General features: G+C 35.7%; 1 protein-coding gene across 1 annotated transcript; it reads right to left on the bottom strand.

Annotated features, from left to right (window-relative positions):
* Positions 1-316: 316 nt before the first annotated feature.
* LOC113234659 (acetylcholine receptor subunit beta-like 2) lies at positions 317-22,125 on the bottom strand. Its single transcript, XM_026470064.1, has 7 exons — positions 22,002-22,125; positions 20,745-20,938; positions 18,014-18,142; positions 16,236-16,397; positions 15,005-15,161; positions 13,961-14,088; positions 317-496 (listed from the first exon to the last, which is right to left on the bottom strand). The coding sequence occupies exons 1-7, from the start codon at positions 22,051-22,053 to the stop codon at positions 317-319; spliced, it is 1,002 nt and encodes a 333-aa protein (XP_026325849.1). The 5' UTR covers positions 22,054-22,125.
* Between the last annotated feature and the right edge of the window lie 1,830 nt (positions 22,126-23,955).

Genomic DNA, 23,955 nt, shown 5'->3' with positions numbered 1-23,955 from the left:
CAGTGGATTTGTAGAAACAGGGGTATACAGAATGAAATTTAAATAATCGAGGAAATAGAAATTAAATATTAACTTCATATGTTTCCTTTTCTTACGATGGGGTTAGAAGTCAGCAACAGAATGTACATAGACTTTCACAGCAAAATAAATGTTACAACCACCCGGGAGTTTGCTTTTTGCAAAAACTGTTCGTTTTGATCAATCAATCAATCAGTAATCAATTACTGCAATAACTTAGCTCAGATTAATAAAATTTCACCCTGCATAATAACACCCAGTGTCGTCGTGGGTACATAGCTGAAGTACTCGTAATATCTTACCTAAAGTGCACGTTCAAAACGCAGACTGTCATCCAAACGCTTAGCGAGACCAGAATCATGGTGAAGATTAAATACTTTCCTAACAACGGTATTGCCAGCGATGTAGGCGGGATTATTTCCGCCAATAGCAGGAAAAACACCGTCAGCGACACCAGGATTGAGATGCTTAAAGAAATCTACGGAGAAAATTTTATAGCTAAAGTCTCTTAGAACTAAGCTGGGTGGGCGAGGTGGAGACCAGGGTTTATTGCATATTTTAGCAAAGGTTACACAAACATCAATCTTGTTTTCATTTCATAGACAAGCATTTTTGTTGATATTTTGAAAAAAATCTCAAAAGAAAGAAACTTCAAAATTTAATTGAACTGATAAACGTAGTTAAATCTGTTTAAGATTCAGTTTTAATATATAGAGTATGTACGCCATTTTCCTTTCATTTTTAAGCCCCTGGCACAAGTAGAAAGTTGTCTGTATCTATGTGTCTTGTCTAAGGCATCGTAGCTCCCAAAGGGATCCATTCTTGAAATCAAACCGTATTTTTATTTGAAGGTTTATTTAATCGGCATGGTTGTCAGCTGTTTCATGCGCTCTTTCATACAAATAATACTTATTATACTTCCACTTGTCGGATAGATTTGAAATTTGGTATACAGAGACAGAGTTTTGGTCAAACGTCTCCATTCTCCAAAAACTCGGCATCAAACAGCGTCTGTCCGCTGTGATGCAAACTCGCATCCTGAAGTTCTTCGGACACGTCTCAAGACGGAGCTTTCACCCCCTAAATGTCTTGTTGTGCAGGGCAGAAGGGCACTAGACCGCGTGGAAGGTCAACCACGCCATGGTCGGACCAAATAAAGTCTGCAGTGGGTGGCCCTTTGCATGATTGCCCTTAATATACTCCGTGATGACCACAACCGCTCAGTCAAGATGCAACGAAAAAGAAAAAGGTAGCCGTAATCTGATGATTTAACCAGAACAGTCTACAGACTACCGAACACTTCAACTATTTAAAGTAGGAATATCATGTTAGGGCTCATTAAATTGATATTGATGAGTTGTTAGCTTAGAGATAGTGATGTACGGTCTGCCTGTACAAATTTAGTTAGGTTAGAGTTTGGTTAAGAGTCTGTTGCGTCATAGGTTTAGTCAGGACTGCCCTCGTCATCTTTTGTCCAAAAAGAAAAGTCGGTCGTCGCCTGTTATCCAAATTATAATTTACATGGTCTCATAGAGAATCTCAAATTGCGTGGTCAGTAACGGGTATTTTTTTTCTTTTTGGCTACTTTATGTGAAGGGTCTTGCAGAACAATATTTATGTCTCTATAACGTCCAATCTCCTCAATTCCAAATAGTACTCTAGCAACCCTAGTGATGGTGGCACTCCACTAACAGATGGATCAGATCTTCTATTCTTTTACAATAATCGCAAAGGCGTGAGGCTTTGGTGTCTATCAAATGATAAAATGACTTGTGCAATATGGAGGCATGCCCTAAACTTAAACAGGCATATCCATGAGTTACACATGGCGCATTTTAAAGCACATAAGACCTAGATTCTGAATCTATTCCTCGGTTTTGATTTAAAGCAGCGGATTTTTATATATTTAACATTGACTTACAATTATATGGACGTCGGGTCCGCGCTAAAAAGTGTCCGAACTTATAGGGCGTTAAAATCGTACAGAGCGTCATTCACGCATTAGTCTTCGTTTGTTCGACTGACAGCGAAGCAAGCAAAATTAGACACTACTGCGATGACATTACAATTTAAATTCAACGTTTTAGCTTTTTCATATTCCCTTACATGTCACTACGTTTAAATAGGTTGACTTGGGACATTTTTTTCGTGGTTTTTGTATTAGACCCGTCGTCCATTTATTTGTAAGTAAATCATATTTAACAATAAAAAAACTACTTTTCTTAACCTATAACTGACTAATAATCGAACAAACTTATAGAATTACATTCCATCTAAAAGGATATTGAGAAAAAAATACCCAGCTGCGCTTCTTTGGGAAGCTCTTCCAGCTAGTTATGATCTCGTCGAAAATGTTTCCTTAAAAATAAGTTATATTCAACCCACACATCTGGTGACACTGAGCCACATCAAATTTACTAAACTGCAATCTGTCACCTTTCATTGCCATTGTACTGAACCGAAAATACAACAGAATTCATTGACTTACAAATAAATGGACGACGGGTCTAATACAAAAACCACGAAAAAAATGTCCCAAGTCAACCTATTCGAAATTTAAATTGTAATGTCATCGCAGTATCGCGCTGTCAGTAGAACAAATGAAGACTAAAGCGGAGTTTGGCGCTCTGTATACGATTTTAGCGCCTTACAAGTGCGGACACTTTTTAGCGCGGACCCGACGTCCATATAATTGTAAGTCAATGACAGAATTACAAATATTTTCTTCTAATCAAAATAAACTGCTGCTTTGAGTCGAGACTATTAACAAAATGTAGTTTTAATTAATGTAGGATAAGCTAAGCTTTTTTTTATAATATCAAGCGACGGAACGAACAAGTTGTGTGCCTAATGGTATGCTACACACCTGTCCATAACAGTTGCAGTGCCACTCAGAGCTTAAAATCGCAAAGATCTAAGGGGCACTGCCACTGCGCCCGTCATCCTGAGATATAAGTTGACAAGTCCCATGTGCCTGTAATTTCACCAGCACTCTTACCCTTCAAAACCGGAACACAGTACAGCTGACATTACTGCGTGGCGGCAGAAATAGGTAAGGTGGCAGTACTACCCTGGACGAACCCTTTCACAAGGCGCTCGACTGCTACTGAAGTAAGATGAGGGCAGTAATATGGTCATCATCCTTTATTTAGTACAACGTAACCTGGTCTAATTCCAAATGCTGAAACAAGAGATTCCCTAGAGACACGCGGACTATCAAACTCGGTCTAATTTTGAATTCCTGTTGGTCTAGTGAGTCTGTCTTTGTGACCAGTCAGTCCGCTGGTCATCTAAGGAGGCTGTACGTGACAGGTGATTGTATTAATAATAATAATAATAATAATATAACAACGCACACACTCAACATAGCCCCGCACTAGGGAAACCCTGTGTCGCGGGTGCCATGGACACACACATAGACAACCACAAATTACACCCAAACTCACGAGAGAAATAAATGTATAGGTCATACAAATATTTCTCCCGGCCCGGGAATCGAACCTGGGACCTCTGCGTGGCAGTTCGGCATGGTAACCGTTCGGCCACGGAGGCAGTTATTATCTATTTGGAGTACACTGTTTTGTATCGGGTTTTTGTTTTATTAAATTTATTCAGTTATTGAAGAAGTTTCTTTCATCTATATACTCGTACGTGTATAAATAACAAAGAAATGAATCGTGTTTCCAACTCGCTCAACCCAGCCAACATAATTAAAAATTACCTGAAATGGACGTTAACAATGATTACGGTAACCCAAACGCTGAGTGATACGAGGATCATAGTGAATAGCAGGTATTTGCCCAGCAGTGGGATTGCCAGAGACGTCGGCGGGATGATCTCGGCCAGACCGAGAAAGAACACCGTGAGGGACACCAGGATTGAGATGCAGAGCGAAATCTATAGGAGAGAAGTTCTCTTTGAATTTCATGTGCGGCTCGTATTGTCTTTCCACTAAGTGCGTATTTGGGAAAGGTTTGCCAAACTTAAAACCGTTTTTATAAATATCGCACGTTTAAATCAATACTGCCACTAAACGAAAAATGCAAATTTCGCGAAATGCATTTTTGCACTTCTAGAAAAAAAAAAATCATTTTCAAGTATTCATAGATGTCACGATGTTTGCCATGATATTCAATTATTTTTTGTGAAATTGCTCAACTAGTTTGTTTATAATTGTTAATAACAAAGATTGAACACTTAGAAAAAAATCCTTCGTCTGGCATGGTTTGCTAGAAAACGTCGATTCGAACCAGGCCGGATCGAAAGATTTTTTTCTGTATTGCTATTTAATAATTATAATATGTTTTCCTTTGAGGACTATATTAATTTCAACGTGCTATAACATTATTGATAATATCATCCCTCTGTCAGTTTTTACCACTTTATATCGTAACCTGTAGTTAAACTCTTTTTATGTACGAGTATATTCACATATAAAAAGGTAAGCACACGTTTGAAAGCTGAGTAAGACTGTATTCTTATTTGGTTACGACTTACGATAATTCGGGAGAGATGGGGGACGATATCACACCTTTAGAATGGAAGTAACCTAATTCGAAAATTTAACAAAATTAGCTTATACCGTAAAACGATTTTAAAAACCATTGTTTAAATGGTTGTTAATTTGGAACTGATACTTGAAAGCTCGAATCGCACAGATTCACTATGTGAGTCTTTTTCATTATATGTTAAACTCCACTCCCGCGTCGGTATGTAAACATTTATTGTTGAACCTGGATCTGCAAATACAACACATCGCCACCATTGGCGAAGAAATGACGAAGAAATTATTATTCATTCCGAAAATCATAATTTCTATACTTTATGAGTAATTAGCTAAATAATGTAAAAATGTCACAACTTCAAATCTTACTTTGCATATTCCTAATAAGTTGGAATTTTGCATTGGGTCACTTTCATTCTAAAGGTGCGAATGTGCTTTGATGTTGCTATTCTTAGCTTTCTTTTTATTCAGTGTTTATATATTACTTTTTAACCTTAATCTAGGTAAATAAATATTGTTTATTTATGTGTAGTCCGTTTTAAGAGAGATTTCGAAAGTATTATTTATTTATTATCAATATTAATAGTATTTAAATCTTTAACAGATTTTGCTTTGACCAATAGTCCGAAGCAATAATATTTGTAGAAAAAAACATTTTTATTTAATATGTGAAAAAATCGCGAAAACCTAAGAACTTGTGACAAAAGGGCGTAATACGAGTATACAATTTTGTCCAGCTGTTAGTTACGTCTTACATTTCGGTCGGGTTGTTTATCTTTTTAACCGACTTCAAAAAGGAGGAGGTTCTCAATTCGTCTGCATGTTCTTTTTTTTCTTTTTTTTTGTATATATGTTACGCGATAACTCCGGTATTTGTGAACCGATTTTCATGATTCTTTTTTTGTTGGAAATGGGGTACTTCCACAGTGGTCCCATTTCATTTTGAAAAAAATCATCCAACTCGAAGGGTAGCTGCTCACGCATGAAGATTCATTTTCATAAATAGCGCCTAACATTAATTTAGGAGCAATTACTTTAATGGTTGATTTTGCTATTTCTCCAATTCAAAGCGTTTTTCTCTCAATATACTTTGAGTGGTGAGAACCGATTTTTATTATCTTCAGTGTCCTGTATATTGGCGAACTAGGGGATATTTTAATAAAACTTAGCAAATAGACGTAATTCCACGTACTTTTGAGGTCGGGTTTTTTAGTACTCTGTACTGAGATTATAAAAATTACTATTGCTAATATCTATGAAATTTCCATCGCTAATTGAAAACGGGGTAAAGTTAATTTATTCAACGTTTGCTCCAGTTACTGCACACTTGTTTCATTTCATAGCCCATCTCTTGAGAAATCAATCTTATTCCATTATCCAATACAAATATTTAAATTCTGAAATTACACCACACAAGTATCTTTAGAAACGAGAGTATGACCATAGCGCACATTAATAAGAGTCGAAACTACCTAAGCTCGAATTTAACTTTTTTCTCGTATTAATACGGTTCATTTTGCTTGGATCGAACGGCAGGAACACTGGCTTTATTTCAACATTTATTTTTTTTACAAACTAAATTAAAGCTATTAGAAAAATGTGTATCTTATACTATACGTGCTCTATTTAGTTCAGTTGACATAAAAAAAAATTGGTATATGTACCTATTGAATACAGCTGTTTTCTTGCAAAATTTTGAGTAAGTTTGTGTTTTTTAGTAAATGAAACTATTTTTCCGGATTTAAATCGCGTGTATTTGTTTTTTCAAACAAACCAACGTTTCGGGCTCTTTACAGGTCCCATGTTCACGGTTGAATGCAAACCACCCTATTTTTTCACTATAGTTACAAAAGTTATTAATTAAATACCTTATTTTTGCTTTTACAAAGAAACATTCGAATTTATGCTACAATATGTTTTACAAATTATTTTGTTTTAACAATGTGAATTTTTATTAAGTTAAATTTATTTTCAATTAATAATGGAATGGTATTGTATTGGAGAAACCATCTCCCCTGTTGAAATTAGGATGTTTTTTTTTAATTTCAATGGCCTTTTTGCAGCATCCTGCGTAGATAGCGGACTTTGTGTTTATTTTCTATATGTATACTAGTGTAAGTGTATATATCCTCAATTTTACTATACATATGTTTTTCAAAGTGATTAATTCAACACTTTCACTGTTTTGCGGAATCAACCAAAGCCATTTGAGGTTGTATAGACTCTTAACTCTCGCGAGTTTCTCCAATTCCGCGAATGGTAAACCTGTCAAGTCCTCACCCGACATTTTAGATTTCACATCCTGATCGCAATGTCTATTAAAGCGGACTACACTTTGTGGAAATCGTTGTTAATAAAAATGGAAGTAAATTAATCGCTGCTCAACGAATCCGATTAAGGCTAAATCGTGTTAAATATCGTGCTTATGTTGAATATTTTCGGAATTCTCAACCGAGTGTAGAACAATCAACACCTCTAGGGATGCCTCGTAGATAGGCGGAAAACGTATCGAGTATATTTTTGGTGGTAGGATTTGTTATTTATTTATTTTATTTAGTCATTTATTTCAGGCCACATAACCCATATAATATATACCTTAAGTATTAACATACGTACAATATAATAAACTAAATAAGTAATCTTCACGAATCGCACTCCATTTTGCAAATTTTCTTGAAATCTCTGGTACCGTAACTCCATTGGGACTCCAGTGAGGTTATGTTACAATTATGATAATATTTGTTATTCTGCTAAAATCTAGTTGCAATGGCAGTTGAGTCTCAATATTTCATCATCAGTTCAAAATATGTTCACTACGGACCCGAAGTAAATATAAATACAGGATATTGTTGTCTTGCATAAGCTCATTCACGGCAGCCTTGTTTCTCCTGGTCTGCTATCACACATTGACTTTAACATTAAACATAGTCCTAAAACCTTTGTGTTAAATGTTTATCGAAATAATACATCCTTTTACAACCCCGTGACTAGAATGTGCCGAACCTCACATTGATGTTTTCGACAACAATCTCCTCAAATATTTCGACTCGTCTTCTCATTAGTACTGCCAAATTAATATCTATGTTAGTTTTTAGTTGTACTCTCACTTTTTCCTTTTTTGTAACCCTTATGCAAATATGTTTACACTTCGCATAGTACCGCTGTATGTACAAGTAGTAGGTCTACATTCTAATCATATCTCAACATGTTCCACTGAATGTAAACTGTTTTGTACATTCAATAAAATAAAATAATAATCTCAGTACAGAGTACTAAAAAAACCGACCTCAATAGTAAGTGGAATTACATCTATTTGCTAAGTTTCATTGAAATATCCCCTAGTTCGCCACTATACAGGACTTGATACTGGAGATAATAAAAATAGGTTCTCACTACGACACTACTCAAAGTATATCGAGAGAAAAACGCCTTGAATTGGAGAAATAGCAAAATCAACTAAATAATTGCTAAAAGTAATTGCTCCTAAATTAAAGTTAGGCGCTATTTATAAAAATGAACCTTCATGCGTGAACAGCCACCCTTTGAGGTGGATGATTTTCTTCAAAATGAAATGGGACCACTATGGAAATACCCCCTTTCCAACAAAAAAAGAATCATGAAAATCGATTCACAAATACCGGAGTTATCGCTTAACATACATACAAAAAAAAAAGAACATAGTCGAATTGCGAACCTCCTCCTTTTTTGAAGTCGGTTAAAAATAAAGTGTCAATGGAGTGACAGTGATGACATTCGTTAATTCATTCAATCACTGACGATCGACGTTACCTTACTAAAAGTATCGTAGAAATGTGCATAATTCTTCAAATTAAAAAAATATGACTTCAACCCGCCATTGAAGAGCAGAATAGCAAAAAATATCAATGACAGTTGAACAGCTCGATACCTAGCCACTGACAAGTTTTACATTGACACTCTATGAACACAACTTAGACAATCTAAAAGTAGCTGGTATCAGGTAACCGGACGCGGAATCGCCTATACATTCGTCGCTTAAATGCTAAACGGCCGCATGTCAAAAGTTCACTTTTTTACAGGAGAAACGATCAAAGTTTTCGACCTCATTTTTTGATATTGTTTTATTTTTAAATAATTATTGCATTTATTAAAAGATGCGTATTTTAAGGCAGACACAACTCACAAAAGGACTGTTTAGCTCAAAAGTTAGCCACGAAAGTGCAGAATGCCAAACAGGCATTTGGGTAATTCCGTAGTTTGTTGGCATTAAAATCGCAAGGTGTTTTCGTGTAGTATTAAAGTTTGACCGTTTTTAAACACATTTTTGCAATAAAAACATTTTTGAAATTTTTTGTGATGCGGCAGTTTAGCATTAGCATTTAAGCGATGATATGACACCCTTCGGTCAAAACTCTTCCTACATAAAGGTCGACAGGTGTTCGGTCGGTACTCTCACCACAAACTAATTAAAATTCACTTTGTGATTGTAGCTACTGTAACCACGGTGAGTGGTTTGCATGCCACGGAACGTACAACGCATGTAACGTGACAGTGCGAATAGCGCGTCACTTGTCAGAGATGGCGGCAACACTGAAGCAGCAATTGTACCACTATATTAAATTACAATAAAAACATTTGTGTTTCCCCCACATTACTGACTTCAAAATAAAGGAGGAGGTTCTCATTTCGCCTGTTTTTTTTTGTATGTAAGTTACGCGATAACTTGATTTGTGATGATTCTTTTTTTGTTGAAAAGAGAGTACCTCAATTTTAGTCCCATTTATATTTGAATAAAATAATCCACTTTCCGGTAACCGATTCCAATGAAACTTGGCAAACAGATGTTTTACCATGAAATTTTAAGGTCGGTTCTTTTTTATAAAAAGTTACAATTCGGGAGCGTAGGTTCGTGTCCTACCAGCTTCGCTATGTATCGTTATGGAATTAAACACAAATGTATCCTCCTTTATTGGGAACACAAATATTTTTTATTGTAATTTAATATCAAGTGACGCGCTATTCTCACGGTCACGTTACATGCGTTGTACGTTCCGTGGCATGCAAACCACTCAACGTTGTTACAGCAACCACAGTCACAAAGTGAATTTTAATTCGTTTGTGGTGAGAGTACCGACCTAATACCTGAAGGAAGAGTTTTGGCCGAAGGGTGTCATATATCGGCGATTCCGCGGCCGGTTACCTGACACCAGGGCCCCAGGTCTGCTAATTTTAGATTACCTAAGTTGTGTGTCCATAGAGTGGCATGCAATCCACTCGACGTTGTTACAGTTGCGCTGTTGGTATTTATTTAAAATTTTTTCGCGGATGAAGAGTGGGAAACTTAAATGCATGACAAAAATATTCAACATAAGCGCTACTGTTGTGTTCGACCTTCACTGGGTACACAGAGTAGGAAATTAATTTACTTCCATTTTTATTGTATTTATAAATAGAGATAGATGTAGGTAACGGATTTTCAATGTTATGTGGAGTATCTAGTAATTCCAAGCATATTTAAAGCAAAGAATTGCAGCATGAATTGACAAATATGAATTAACAAAATGACACTTATCAAATGGATCTTAACAGAATCAATGACACTTTTTGATTAAATCAATCATAATATGATCAAATTCGTTATTAAACTTATTTGAAATCATTGTTGCTCGATGGGCGTAGAAATATTGTTTGATCCATTCAAAAAGCGTGATTGATTCCGTTAAGATCCATTGATTTGAGATACATACAACACTTACAATTGTAAGTACTTTCATCTTACTTTCTAACTTCAACACCCATTTGCCAGTTCGCTACAAACCAAGAAGTACATAAATATTATAATGTAATTGTCAACAGCAAATTATTGAAAGCATTATGAGAAGTAACAATGTAATCAATGTAGGTACACAATCCGTCATATAAAGGTACACAATAATTTTAAATAGTTGTAAAAGTATTGAATGACTTTAACCATTCTTGAACCCGTTTAGGGCGCTTTAAATTAGACGCTTATGCGCTGCTGCCGCGCCATTACTAATTTTCATACAATAATTGCATGCAGTTACTGCGATCAACTTCATGCAGTCGAGATCTCGGATAATGACTTCGCGCATTAACTGCAAACATGCAGTCCGTTAGAAGCCTTAGTGAATTAAAAAATACTGAAGCACTACAGACGCGCCACAGTCGCGCCATTGCAGCGCGTCTACTAAGCGTCTAGTCTGAAGGCGCTCTTAATGCCATGAATCAGAGTAAGCACGACTTTATATACACTCGGTATATGTCAAATTATTGTGTAAAGTGTCTTGTGGTGTAAAATGTTATGAAAAATGTACCTTCAAAATTATGTCGGTTCCTTTATTTATAATATTATTTATTCTTATTAACAATACTTTTAAAAAAACGGAGCAATTTTCAATTAGACAAAGTACTAGCGATCACATTCTAAGGCCATTCACTGGAGGAGAAGCGAGAAAAAATGTTTTGCTAGAACAAATGGTTTAAATAGTTACTATTAAAATTAAAATAACGGTCTCATAAAAATATACGACACACCTAAGGATACTGTCTAAAAAATGTGCTAATTCGTTACACAACGGGATATACTTTACCTCGTCAAATAAAATCCCGAAAAAAGGCGAAAATAAAAATCTAAAACAAATTATTTAAGAATAAAACATTTAACTTTGCACTTCATTTTTATGTGGAGATATTTCTATATAAACACTACTAAGAACCTGCTAAATTTTGGCTTTCAACTAAAGCCTTATAGTTATTAAGTTCCTATTTATCCCAAAACTTGAAAATTGTCCAGCGGTTTAACATGCCACGCCGCGCTGCCCCGTCGGGTCTGTGTCAAATTTTCTCCGCCATTTCTTATTTTACATCATGTAACCAGAAATAGAGACGAATGTCATTTAATTTGTTTGAAAACTATTTTTTTTTTTTACAACATCAAATGACGGGACGAGCAAGTCGTGCGCCTGATGGTCAGCTACACGGCTGTCCATAACAGTTGCGGTGCCACTCAGAGCTTAAAATCGCAAAGATCTGAGGGGGCACTGCCACTGCGCCCGTCAACTTGAGACATAAGTTGACAAGTCCCATGTGCCTGCAATTTCACCAGCACCCTTGCTCTTCAAAACCGGAACACAATAATGCTGACATTATTGCATGGCGGCAGAAATAGGTAAGGTGTGTACTGTGGGCACTGGATAAGGACGTCTCGGGTTCGATTCCTGACCAATTTGGAAAATATACTTTTCTATATTGGTCTGGATGTTGCGAATATTCTTTGGAATAAATTCCGTTACTTTGGTACCTGTAGCATACAGGGAAGATCCTACTTTGATACCAGGCAATTTGGTGTGGTTGTCCGGCACATTATTTATAATTATTATTCAATTCTATTTTATTGTGATTTTTTACTTTTTATTTTACACTCCGGAATTTCGGAGGGAGATATTATCGACTCTATGTGTATCGCTTGAAATTTTAGTTAAATATTCACACTGCCTTCTCCGATTTTCTGTAAAAGCAAAACAATTAACAATTTTGATTTAGACCACTATATTTTGAAAAGCCACGATATGTCTTTTTCGAAATGAACCACACGGTAGAACGTAACTTCAAAAAACCAAAATATTTCTCAAACGAAATTGCTCCGTCCTTACGAGAGAGTGGAAAGACAATAATGTTGAAAATAACATGGGATGATACTGACACGTCCACACACTAGCTACCGATCAAAGACTACTTCTGCATGGATTTGGATGGGATGGAAAAGGGTATAGCATGCCCCTATAGACTCTATACTTTTGATTTACATCGAAAGTAAGCCGGTTTTGTTAAGATTACCTACAGACATTTGCGACTCTAATTAAGTATTTTTTAAGATAGCGATTGTACTGCCGGGAAATTTACGTCAATTTTTAGTGTACTTACGTGATTTCCCGTACCCCTAAAAAATTCGGGACAAAAAATGTTGTCGTAAATTAGTCTGCACTTTCTGTCTCTGCTGTTCTTCGAAGTTAAGGTGAATACAGTACATTTAAGTATCTATTCCGATCACCGGTAATTACATGTACTTAGTACATTTTTGTACTTTGGGCGTTCGGCGCTTTCTCACTGTAGTTTGCTCGGTCTTAGAAGGATAATTATAGGATTCCTAATCAGATTACGATTCCTAGGGTCTTTATTGAAGCACGCGTAATGTAGCAGCTAAATTGTAAAAGCACTAAAATATTTAAACATTCTTGCTTTCTACATGTTGTCAGTTGCAAGCATTACCAGAGCACTAGATATAAAAGCAGCTTCCTTTCGATGCAAAGTACGATTTGTGACCACAAAATAACATCCCGCTACATTTAACACTGTAAGAACTTATAAGTGAATTCAGTAGAGAAGCTTAATTCAGATGACGTCTTGTAATAATTCGAAATAATAAATGAACTTACGATTATATTTCCATAAATATACATTGTGATATCTTGGCGTAAACATGACGGACAGGAGCTGACAAGTGGGTACACTACATTAAAACAACAAAATGCCTATTGACTTAGGAACTTACCACACTTGTCGGCGTGAAAATTGGCTTGAGCTGACTTTATTCTTTCTTATCGGGCCACCGATAGTACCTGGTGGTAGTTGGTCTCGAGTGATGATCAAATCAGGTAGGTAGTGGGGTTTTTGTCTCCACTAGGGACAGATGGTTATTTGTAGCATTTGTGACACGCAGGAAATTGTTACGGCTTATTGGGTGCATGAAAACAGCCTCCTCGCAGCGCTCACCGGAAACAGGAGGCACGGTAACGCTGTGTCTCATTACTAATCTATCCAATACGATGCTTCAACCGACTTACGGTCAACACACCTTTCCACAGCCTTCACTCCTTAAAGCCATAACCGTGGATCTACTGTCGTACTTGTTCCGACATCCGTCTAATTTCTGTCAAATACTTAATATTCATCATCATCATCATCATCAACAGCGTACCGCAATCCACTGCTGGACATAGGCCACTCCCAAAGCAAGCCATTTCGCCCGACCCTTAGCTCGTCGCACCTACTACACTAAGTCATATTCGACCATATCAAAAGACAATGACAAGTATGAAGCTTCTTTTGCATCATGAGAATTTTAATTTGAACGAGTAATTAATTATTTGTTTCAAGCTGAGACAGAGAGTAACTATTGAGTAATGGGTACAGGGCCAGTTTCCAGCCGGTTTAAAAAAGTCGTCTGGACCGAAGAGCAACGAATTTTTTGCTGAAAGCTTTTTCTGACCAGCTCAAGCCGATTCTACGTAGAGAAGTGTGATAACCCCCTTCTAAATAACAATAACGTCTATTATTTCGCTATTTTTCAAATATGCAAAAGTTGGACTATCTGAAAGTTCTATATACAAAGCCATCTACTGAATCCACCAAATCACAGAGTACAAAAAGCAGACATACCTTCTCCCCAGAGTCAGATGGTAGATAAAACACAAGTACAGTCAAGAACGTGAGTCCTACACACGGAATGATCAGGTTTACAGTGTAGAATAACGTTTTTCTACGCATTGTTAGTTTGAAAGTTATATCTGAAACAAAAATTTAAATAAGTAACTGTTCATCGCTAACAAATTAAAGGAATAATCAAGATATTAAACCAACAGTACGAGCACAACTTTATTATCTCCTTGCTTGCTTGGTGCTAATTATATAAATGTTAGTAATTTTAAACCGGCTCCAAAAAAAGAGGGTCTCAATTTGACTGTATTTTTTGTACGTATATTATACGCGATTACGCCGGCATTTGGGGACCGATTTTGATGATTCTTTTTTGTTAGAAAGAGGGTACTTCTGTATTGGTCCCAATTGGAAGGAAATATTCCACCTTTAAGGGAAACTAGGGGATGAATCAGGTTCGCGCACTTTCCGGTAACCGATCGCAATAAAACTTGGCAAATAGATGTAATTCCAATGTAAACTTTTGGGGTTAGTTTTTTCTATTAAAAAGTTATTTAGTTATTATTGATTATCACGATATCTTACTACCATGATGTTCAATTTTTTTGTGAAATTATTCCACTAATTTGTTTTAATTATTAATAAGATCGAACGGTAAGAAAATTGCTTCGAGGGACTGGATTCGAACCAGCGCCTTCAAGCGCACCGTGTCAAACGGTCTCCTAACTGAGCTACGGAAAGAACCACCAGACCTTACGAAGTTTTTTATGTCTTGTCGCAAATCTATTGGGCATTGCTCTGCATCCAACTTCTGGTGCAATATTGACATTCGAAGAAGAGTACTAAGCGTCTGATTTCCACATGGAACCAGCAATTATCGTAAAAAGACACTCTTGCGATAGGTATGTGTAATTTCTACAGCACAATCGAAAACGTTTCTTACAGATTTCTCCATAATACGTTTAGCTCGGTTTTTGAACGATTATTGTATCGTAGGTTGGAGGAATAGCGTTTCTGGGAGAAGATATATAGAGTTCTATTTGTCACCTGAAAAAGGCTCAGTACAACAAGGATAGTACTCTTCGTTTCTGGTAGCAGGCACTTCTAGAATATCCCACTCCACCGATAGGTAGAATTCGCTTAGGTCTATACCGACGTGAACTAAACTGCTCCCTGGGGACTGGTCCATGTGCTTTAAGTCCACCTGTAAGTTACAGAAATGGTCGTATGTTTTATGAGGTTACAAGTTTAGTACTTATTGCATTTTCACATTAAAGATCGACCCCACTTGATAGTGCTAAGCATGCTGATGGTAAATGAAGTCGGCCCTTAACTTATAATACCACTACAGCTTTACAATAAACTTATTAATATACCGTACATATATACGATAATTGTACCGTCCCCCGTTACAATACACCCGATGTTTTCCCGCGAGTATAGACTCAACTAAAAATAAATTCAAATGATAAACAGGAGCATGTCCGCTATTTTAGCGATTGTACTGCAAAAAAATTACTTTAATCATGTTTGTCTATCAAGGCACTTAATAGAATTTTTTTTAACAATATACGATCTCGATACCTCTACACAAGATGTTCCAGCAATTTAAATTACCTACTATTTTGTACAGCGTGCAATAAAGAAAATAAAGACATACTATACGCAATGCGTTTAAGTATCTTATAACCGTTTTATGTTGCGATATACATTCCTTTAACTGTTTAAACAACTATAGGTTTAAACATTCGTTTATAAAGCTACAGGAAAAGAAATATTTTTTTTTATAAAATTCTTTCTTTATAATTATTAATACAAAGATCGAACACTCAGCAAAAATTCATTCGATCCTCTAGGTCTTCTAGCAAACCGTGGCAGACGCTATGCCAACTAAGCCACAGAACGAACCAGCGGACCTCACGAATTTTCCTATGAGCTTGTTATCGTGTCTTTCTATATGGTTTTTTCAACGGCTTTTTAGCCTTTTTTCTTTTTTGAAATATTTTTTTTACACTCTCAAATCCCTGCACTAGGGAAACCCTATATCGCGGTTAACATGGACACACACATAGGTAGACAACCATAAATTAAACCCAAACTAATGAGAGAAACAAATACAAGCCACACAAATATTTCTCCCGGCCCGAGAATCGACTTTACTCTTTTTACTTACACCTTATTTGTACATTTTTGAAATAAAGAAATATTAAGTATTAAAACACGTTTTTTTAAAGGTCAGTGTTCATTATAATAAGCTTATGTAATGAGAGATACATACCTGAGCTCCGTTATAAGTCCAAGAACCGAACTTCATAAAACAAGTTTGTTCATCGAAGGGAAAATATTCAACGTTAATCTCACACGAAGACTTGTATATTGCAGGCGGTTTCCAGTTCACCTCGCCAGTGTACTTGAGAGTAGCTTTCGTCATTAGGGTCACCTGAAAAAAATGACGTAAAAAGTTTAAATTTGAGCAAAATATAAAATGTAAAATACAACATAAGTTAAAAACAAGTTTTGTTTATAGTCAACCTCCTAACCCTATCAACCTCTTGCTTATGTGGGAAGGGCACTATGATCTGTGCGAGCGAACCCGCACAGGGACCATCTAAGATCAGCCCGTTTGCACGGACTTCACGCGATTCTCTGTAAGTCTCCGTACGTGAGCCGCCCCGGGAGCACGTAGGTACAGCACGATCCTATTTTCCAAATTAGTACCAAAGTAGTAGGACGCTCACTTCCCGTCGTGCTCTGCTCGACTACCGGTTGCCACCGCTAAGCAGCCGAAAGGGAAGTACTGTCACCTTATCTATTTCTGTCGTCAAGCAGTTTTGAAGGGAATGGGTGCTGGTGAAATTACAAGGACATGAGACTTGTCAACTTGCCCCTCAGATCTGTGTGATTTAAAGCTCTGAGCGGTACTGCAACTGTTATGGACAGGCGTGTCGCTTACCATCAGGTGCACAACTTGTTCGTCCCGTCACTTGGTATAATAACAAAAAATCTTATTGATGCAATAGATGCACAGATAGAAACAACCTGTATGATCCGAACGGTCATTACCACGGATTTTTGTCATCCAAATGCTATGAGTACGTGCGTTATTTATTTCTTTATGTACAATATGCAGCAATTTCTTTTTCATCACACTTGCTCGTAAATAGAGTATACTTGCATTGTGGCTAACTTGTCTATAATGCCCCAAATAAGAACCTCGGGTCACTTTTCTTCTCATTACAGCCATGGTCGGTAAGGAGTATTTTTACATAGGTCAGGTTCAAGCAAGGAGGCCTAAGTTCAAAATTAAAACATTCGCTTAAAATGTTATCTAAACAAAAATTTTATTGCAATTCAGCCACATACTACTAATTTATTATTAAGAAGTTCTTATAATTGATTTTAATTATTTTCTGTATAAAAATTTCAGCGATTTTTTTTACAATTCATCATGGCTGTATTTGCTGTCTTTGCTTTTTACAACATTTTAGTTCGAATTGTATTATCTATGGAAGAATTGCTAGTTGATCATCAGTTAATATAAAAAAAAAATATCCGCCATTTGCAAAAGCCGTAATTGTTGTGTTGTGAACCATATGGTTTTATTTCTTGTATGAATAACCATATTTATTCATACAAGAAATAAAGGATGTATTTATTATAATCATTAATACAAAGATGGAACACTCAGAAAAAATTCCTTCGATCCGGCCAACGTTTTCTAGCATACCGTGCCAGACGCTATACCAACTAAGCCACGGAACAAACCAACGGATCTCACGAATTTTTCTATGTGGTTGTTGTCGTATCTTTGTATTTGGTTTTTCAACGACTTCTTAGCCGTAGCGCCATCTTATAGAAACATTATATTTATTTCCTCGCAATTAAGATGAAAAACATTGTATGTATCACGGACGGTAAAAAAATACAAAACTAGAGCTATTAAAAGTAAGTCCTAATAGACAAAATACTATTGCAAAAACATTTCAGGATAGGGTGGTTTGCATATTAGACGTAAACCAATAAAGAACCCAAAGGATTTAAAGAAAAATTTTTTACCTCATAATTTCCGTCCCAGTTGTTGTACAGTACAATGTCTGGCAACCAGATGTGTTCAGACGGAACATACAGCATCTCCACACCGCCATATTCCTCAGGGTTCCACGTAAGTTTGTAGTCGTACCATTTCTGAAATTATTAGAGACGAAAATTAAATGCAATGTAAAAGGTCTCCAAACTAAATAGGCCCTTGCCATGTTTAGGAATTACCGCGGGTAAACGGGTATCCACTAGAGACTCATAATTCAAGAAGTCGATAATAAGTAGTGTAAGTTGAATGTACAAATACAAAAGATTAGACAAATACATCACGAGAAATTAACATGAACGAATAACAAATAAAACCAGATTTGTAAAAAATGTCTTAATACAAGGTATAAATATAAAAATATATAAATAATGAATTATAATGCATCTGACTTAGCAATTCAAGGAAAAACTAAAAACTTTTTTCAACTCACATTTTTCATAAAATCTACAAAAAGGATTCAACTATAAATGAAGGTTTATTTTATTATAAGATCATTATGATAAGTAGTTTTTAACCGACTTCAAAAAAGGAGGAGGTTGAGTTCGACTGCATGTTTTTTTTGTGTGTATGTTACGTGATAACTCATTTGTGAACCGATTTTGATGATTCTCTTTTTTTTTCAAAGAGGGTACCTCAGATGTAGTCCCAAAATATTCCACCTCTAAGGGTGGTAAGGGATGAATGACTTTTGAGGTCGATTTTTAGTACTGACTGCTCTGTACTGTTTTTGTATTATTACGTATACCATTTTCGGATTAAAGTGTCTTATATTTGTTTTTTCAAAAAAAACCAACATTTCGGGTATTTTCATGGTAGCCGTTCGGCCACGGAGGTCACTGCCATGCAGAGATCCCAGGTTCGATTGCCGGGCAGGGAGATATATTTGTATGGCCTACATTTATTTCTCTCGTGAGTTTGGGTGTAATTTGTGGTTGTCTATGTGTGTGTCCATGGCACCCGCAACACAGGGTTTCCCTTCCTATATCTATGGTTGCCCTAATGCGGGGCTATGTTGAGTGTGTGCGTTATTATTATTATTACTATTTGACCGGTTTCATGAGTGACCATGAGAGGCTGTGAAGCTGACTCAGATGGCAAAGGCATCACCCAGTCTATAATAGTACTTATAAAATAATTTAAAATATTTTTTTACGATATCAAGAAACGGTACAAACAAGTCGTGCTTTTGGTTGTAAGCAACACGTCTGCCCATAGCAGTTGCAATGTCACTCAGAGCTTCATATCATTTATCTACACACACATAAACTCTCTACAATGTGTTCAAAAACCGCAAATTACGACCAGCAAAAATTAAAAATTAAAATTAAAAATTTCTTATCTGTGAAAATGTTATATTGCTTCATAGTAACATCGAATTCAATGTTATTATTACATGGAATTCGCTCTGGACCTTTTGGAGGGAAAAGTGTCGTTTTTATTTTGACTCTCAATTACTTTGTGAAATCTAGTTTAAAGTGGAATAGGATAGTGCTATTGTGCCTTAATCCAAGATTAAAACGCGAAATTATACGAATCTCGAACTAAAATACCCGTATCGGCCCGTTTTAATCCAAGCACGCCGCCTCAAATTGCCTATCCTCTTTGTGGCGGCCATATGTAGAAACATATTTAAACTTCATGTTTAGGCTGATGGCTTTGCCAAAGCCTTAATAAAAAAAATCAAAAAAAATTATTATTACATTCAAATTTCAAACATCTCTGAAAAACAAAGCAATTTAGTTGGACCTCAATTCTAATATCAGTCGAGATGAAATTTTATTCGAAATGAAATGTCAATAGGAAAAAATTTTGACAATTTCACACGTCACTTGATTTCTTTTATTTTTTTCCATCCTCTAAGCACTTGATATCGAACGATATGACAGTTGGGATCGATTCTAGTTTGTCTATGAATTAAAAATAAAAACTACGGTTGAGTGACATGTAAACGTAGTGCTTAAATTCTCTTTGGTGACATGCGTGATAAAAAATTTTATTTGCCGCCATTTCGCCAGTCGTAACATGCGGTTCCTGAACACATCACAGAGAGCTTATAATATGTGACTGTTAGATAATTAGGCATTAAAACATTCGTGAGATGTTTTTATACTCGCCTGTCGGCTCGTTTCATAAACCCTCATTCGTATTATAATGCCTTTCATTATGTAACCTTAGAATAATAACGCATAGAATGATAGTTTCATATCAAACGAACTGTCACAAGTGAGGCAAAAATCAAATTCATGTAGGCTAGTTTTAGTAGCAGGTTAATTTTCGGTTTTAGTGAATATTTATATAAAAATACAAGTTGAAACGCGTTACTTCCTTGTGGAATGTGATGTTAGTATCTATTTTATGTTTGTCTGACGCATTTTTACACTCATTTACCGCATATTTCGTCATTTTAGCTAAAATTCTTGATCTGTTCGCGATGCAAGTTGACCTTGAGCACTGAAGGCCCGCCCGCTAGTAGGCCCTTTGGGCGCGCTTCAATTTGCCTCACTTAGCGTGTGCGGACTAGGTTTCTATGCGTTATTATTCTAAGTATGTAACAGTCACATAAAGTACAATATTCTTTGCTTTTTTTTATAATAGAATACAAATATTCGTGCATGTAATAAAAGACCTAAATCGTGCTATTCGAAAAAATAGTTTCACTTCAATGTGTAACAATCACGAAAACTTAAAAACTCGACGTACCTGTTCTACCCATAAATTTGTGGTCATAACTTGGTTCTTTAAATTAACTTCCATCAGCTGGGACAGTTTTAAGCCAAGTCTCACGGTTAAGATATCGCTCACGTTTGTGACTGGCCGTATAAGGCGGTTGTAGTTACTGAGTAAATCATCGTATAGACGCTTTACGTCTGGATTTGCTTCGAGCAGTTTCACACCTGAAAATCGATAATAGAAAAGCTACATAAGAAATTACGTTATTTGGAAATAATTAATATTAGATATTCCAGCAGTAGATGTGTGTAAGCTGATGATGATGAAATACGAAAAATTATAGAAGGAACTTTTCAATCTAAAAGCGGTCACTAATAATGTTAAAAATATTTTAATGAAAAATCAGTATTATGCCATTATTGGTAGTATTTTGTGTAGGTAAATCTTTTTTAATTAAATATTCTAAGTATCATGCTATAAGCTAATGTACAACTAATTTAAGGGTCGTATTCCAGAACTCTACTCAATACTCAAGTCAGGACTTGAGTATTGCAGTGAGCACTGAAAATCATACTCAAGTCCTTGCCCTTGGGGTCGTATTTCCAGTGCTTGAAATCATACTCAAGTCTGCTCAAATCCTGACTTGAGCACTGAGTAGAGTTCTGGAATACGACCCTAAGAGTTGGAAGGGGAGTGCAACCAAAGTATATCTTCTTGTGGAAGTTCGTCCAACAAATACATTACACGTTGAATACTAATAATTTATATACACATTGATAATAATATGTGATAATAAATTTTACTCATAATTATAATAAACATAGGAATAAATGAAGGGATTGGATAGAAAAAACGTGACTAAGGAGTTAAATGTTCCTTAACACGTCGTTTGAAGGAATTGAGATAAGGTTTTTGGTACCTTTCATAAAACCTACTAAGAAGTATGTACCTCACAATCGGAAATAACTAAAGTGTCAAAGGGTGCTAGAACAGTAGAAGCAGCAGGTAACTAAAAATAAGATGTTTGAAGATAGTCCATAGGTCAGTGAGTACACATCCCAGTACAGGCATACCATCTGGTCCGGATGTATGGTATCATTTTCACGCAAACAAAAATCTACTATCGGTAATTTTACAATTACTAAAAAGATATGCACACGTACAGTCACATATTTTACACACACATACTGACATGCTATAGTATATTTGAACTTAGTTAAAAATGTGTCCTAGTTTCAAGAATACTATAATTTTGATAACGGACAATATTAAATAACTATTACTTACCCAAACAACTTCTAGCGAAGTTCAAAAAGATCCACAAAATTCCAATTTTCATTTCGGTACCTATTTTAACACTATGTACGTAAAATAGTTCACTGAATCATGTTTACAAAGTTAAGAGGCTGCATGATTCGAGATGAAAGCCTTTACGCATGCGTAATCAATAGACTACGGATGCTCTGCGAAAACGCTACGCCCGGCGCCCGCCTGTACAATATTTGCAAAAGTGCTACGTGCTACGGCTACGAGCGAATGGAGCGCTGTGATGGATAAACGTGGAACTTAAATGTCACAAAATAGTACTTCAAGGGTTGGCTAGATGGCGTAGTTCAGTATTAGATAGGATTTTCGTTGTATTTTCTCCTTTTTCCTAACATCAAACAATCTAATTCACTTCATAATTCATGGAATAACTAATAATTCATTCGTTAAAACAACAAATGACATAATTTTAATCGAAATAGCGCTCGACAAATATAATTAGTGTATGGTATAAAGACATGACATATTGTTGCATGATACAAAGCATCATTGGATATAATAAACTACTGATATAACAACTTTACAATTTAATATACCGATGGTATAATGTATTATAAAAAATAATCCCAGTGTCAACTTTAGGTGCAACAACGAGCGCGGCGAGGAGGAGTATCTGATATTGTAATACTGTGATATTAGGCTCAAAAGCGCATTAAAATTAACCTTACAGAATCGATACTTCCCATAGGTTAGGTGCGATTTATTCAAGACATTATATACCATACACTATATACCTACTGGTAATATATACCATTAGCTCATTATGATATATATCATTATTTAGATTTATTATACACAACGAAATTATACCTTTCGTTATTGTACCACTTATTATAGTTGATTAATATGAGTGATTACATCCTTTGAAATTATGTCAACTATTGTTATACCAAGTGAAAAAAGAACCATTTGTTTTTTATAGATCATATACGGCCTTATTTCACGTCAATACATTAAAGTCTGACAACCATGTGAGATAATAATTGTAACTTTTTATACAAAAAAAAACAGACTTCAAATGTTCGTGCAATTACATCTATTTGTCAGGTTTTATTGAAATCGGTTGCCGGAAAGTGTGCTAAGTCGGATTAATTCCCTAGTTTGCCACCTTTAGAGGTGAAATACTTTCTTCAAATTTAATGGGACGAATACTGAGGCACCCTCTTTCCAACAATAAAGGAACCATCAAAATCGGTTCACAAATGCCCGGAGTTATCACGTACATAACATACATACAAAAAAAATAATAAACACAGTCGAATTGAGAACCTCGTGCTTTTTTTGAAGACGGTTAGCAAAATAAACACCATAAATTTAGTTAAAAAGTTTAATAAAATTGATTACTTTAAAACTAATGAATGAAAAAAATCTTACAACATAATTAGTATTAGAAACCAAGTACGTCAATCGTATTTTGATCCCGTGCGGCACTGATGATGGTAACATAAATTTGACAAAAATCATTAAAAAATTTATTATTTACATCAGAACATAACGTTTAGTAACTGTCGAACCTTCTGAAGGAGTTCGTCTAGAGAATGACTACCACCATACCAATTTCTGCCGCCAAACGCTAAGAGTTCTGATTAAATTACAGGCACATGGGACTTGTCAAGTTTAATGTATCACGGTGGCGAGTAATAAAATATAGTACAAACAATATTGAATCGGAATTATCGTAAACATTTGTGCTAAAGGGTAAGTTAGAAGGATAAAATAGCACTTGTAGAATATATGTACTTGATTCCCAATAATTACGTGTAAGAATCAATCTTCTTTTATATCCCGCCTTTAATGGGTTGACACAAAAAGTTTTACAACCCTATGAATAAGACCTATAGTTCATTTTCGTATACTCTCTTTTACTCTAATACAAAGGAAATTGTATACAAGGTTTTGTAAAAATAATATGAAC

The sequence above is a fragment of the Hyposmocoma kahamanoa genome, unplaced genomic scaffold (assembly GCF_003589595.1).
Source record: "Hyposmocoma kahamanoa isolate Upper Pololo Valley unplaced genomic scaffold, ASM358959v1 86, whole genome shotgun sequence".
NCBI lineage: Eukaryota > Metazoa > Arthropoda > Insecta > Lepidoptera > Cosmopterigidae > Hyposmocoma > Hyposmocoma kahamanoa.
The sequence above is the reverse complement of the archived record's forward strand: the minus strand, read 5'-3'. Positions and strand labels throughout refer to the sequence as shown.

What these genes read in the sequence shown, in the direction of transcription:
- LOC113234659 (XM_026470064.1), bottom strand. Translation starts at nt 22,053, where the DNA reads ATGAAAATTGGAATTTTGTGGATCTTTTTGAACTTCGCTAGAAGTTGT. An exon ending in CAAATTTATGGGTAGAACAG is followed by an intron (nt 18,143 to 20,744) that starts GTACGTCGAGTT and finishes TAATAATTTCAG; the next exon opens with AAATGGTACGACTACAAACT. An exon ending in GGACTTATAACGGAGCTCAG is followed by an intron (nt 15,162 to 16,235) that starts GTATGTATCTCT and finishes TGTAACTTACAG; the next exon opens with GTGGACTTAAAGCACATGGA.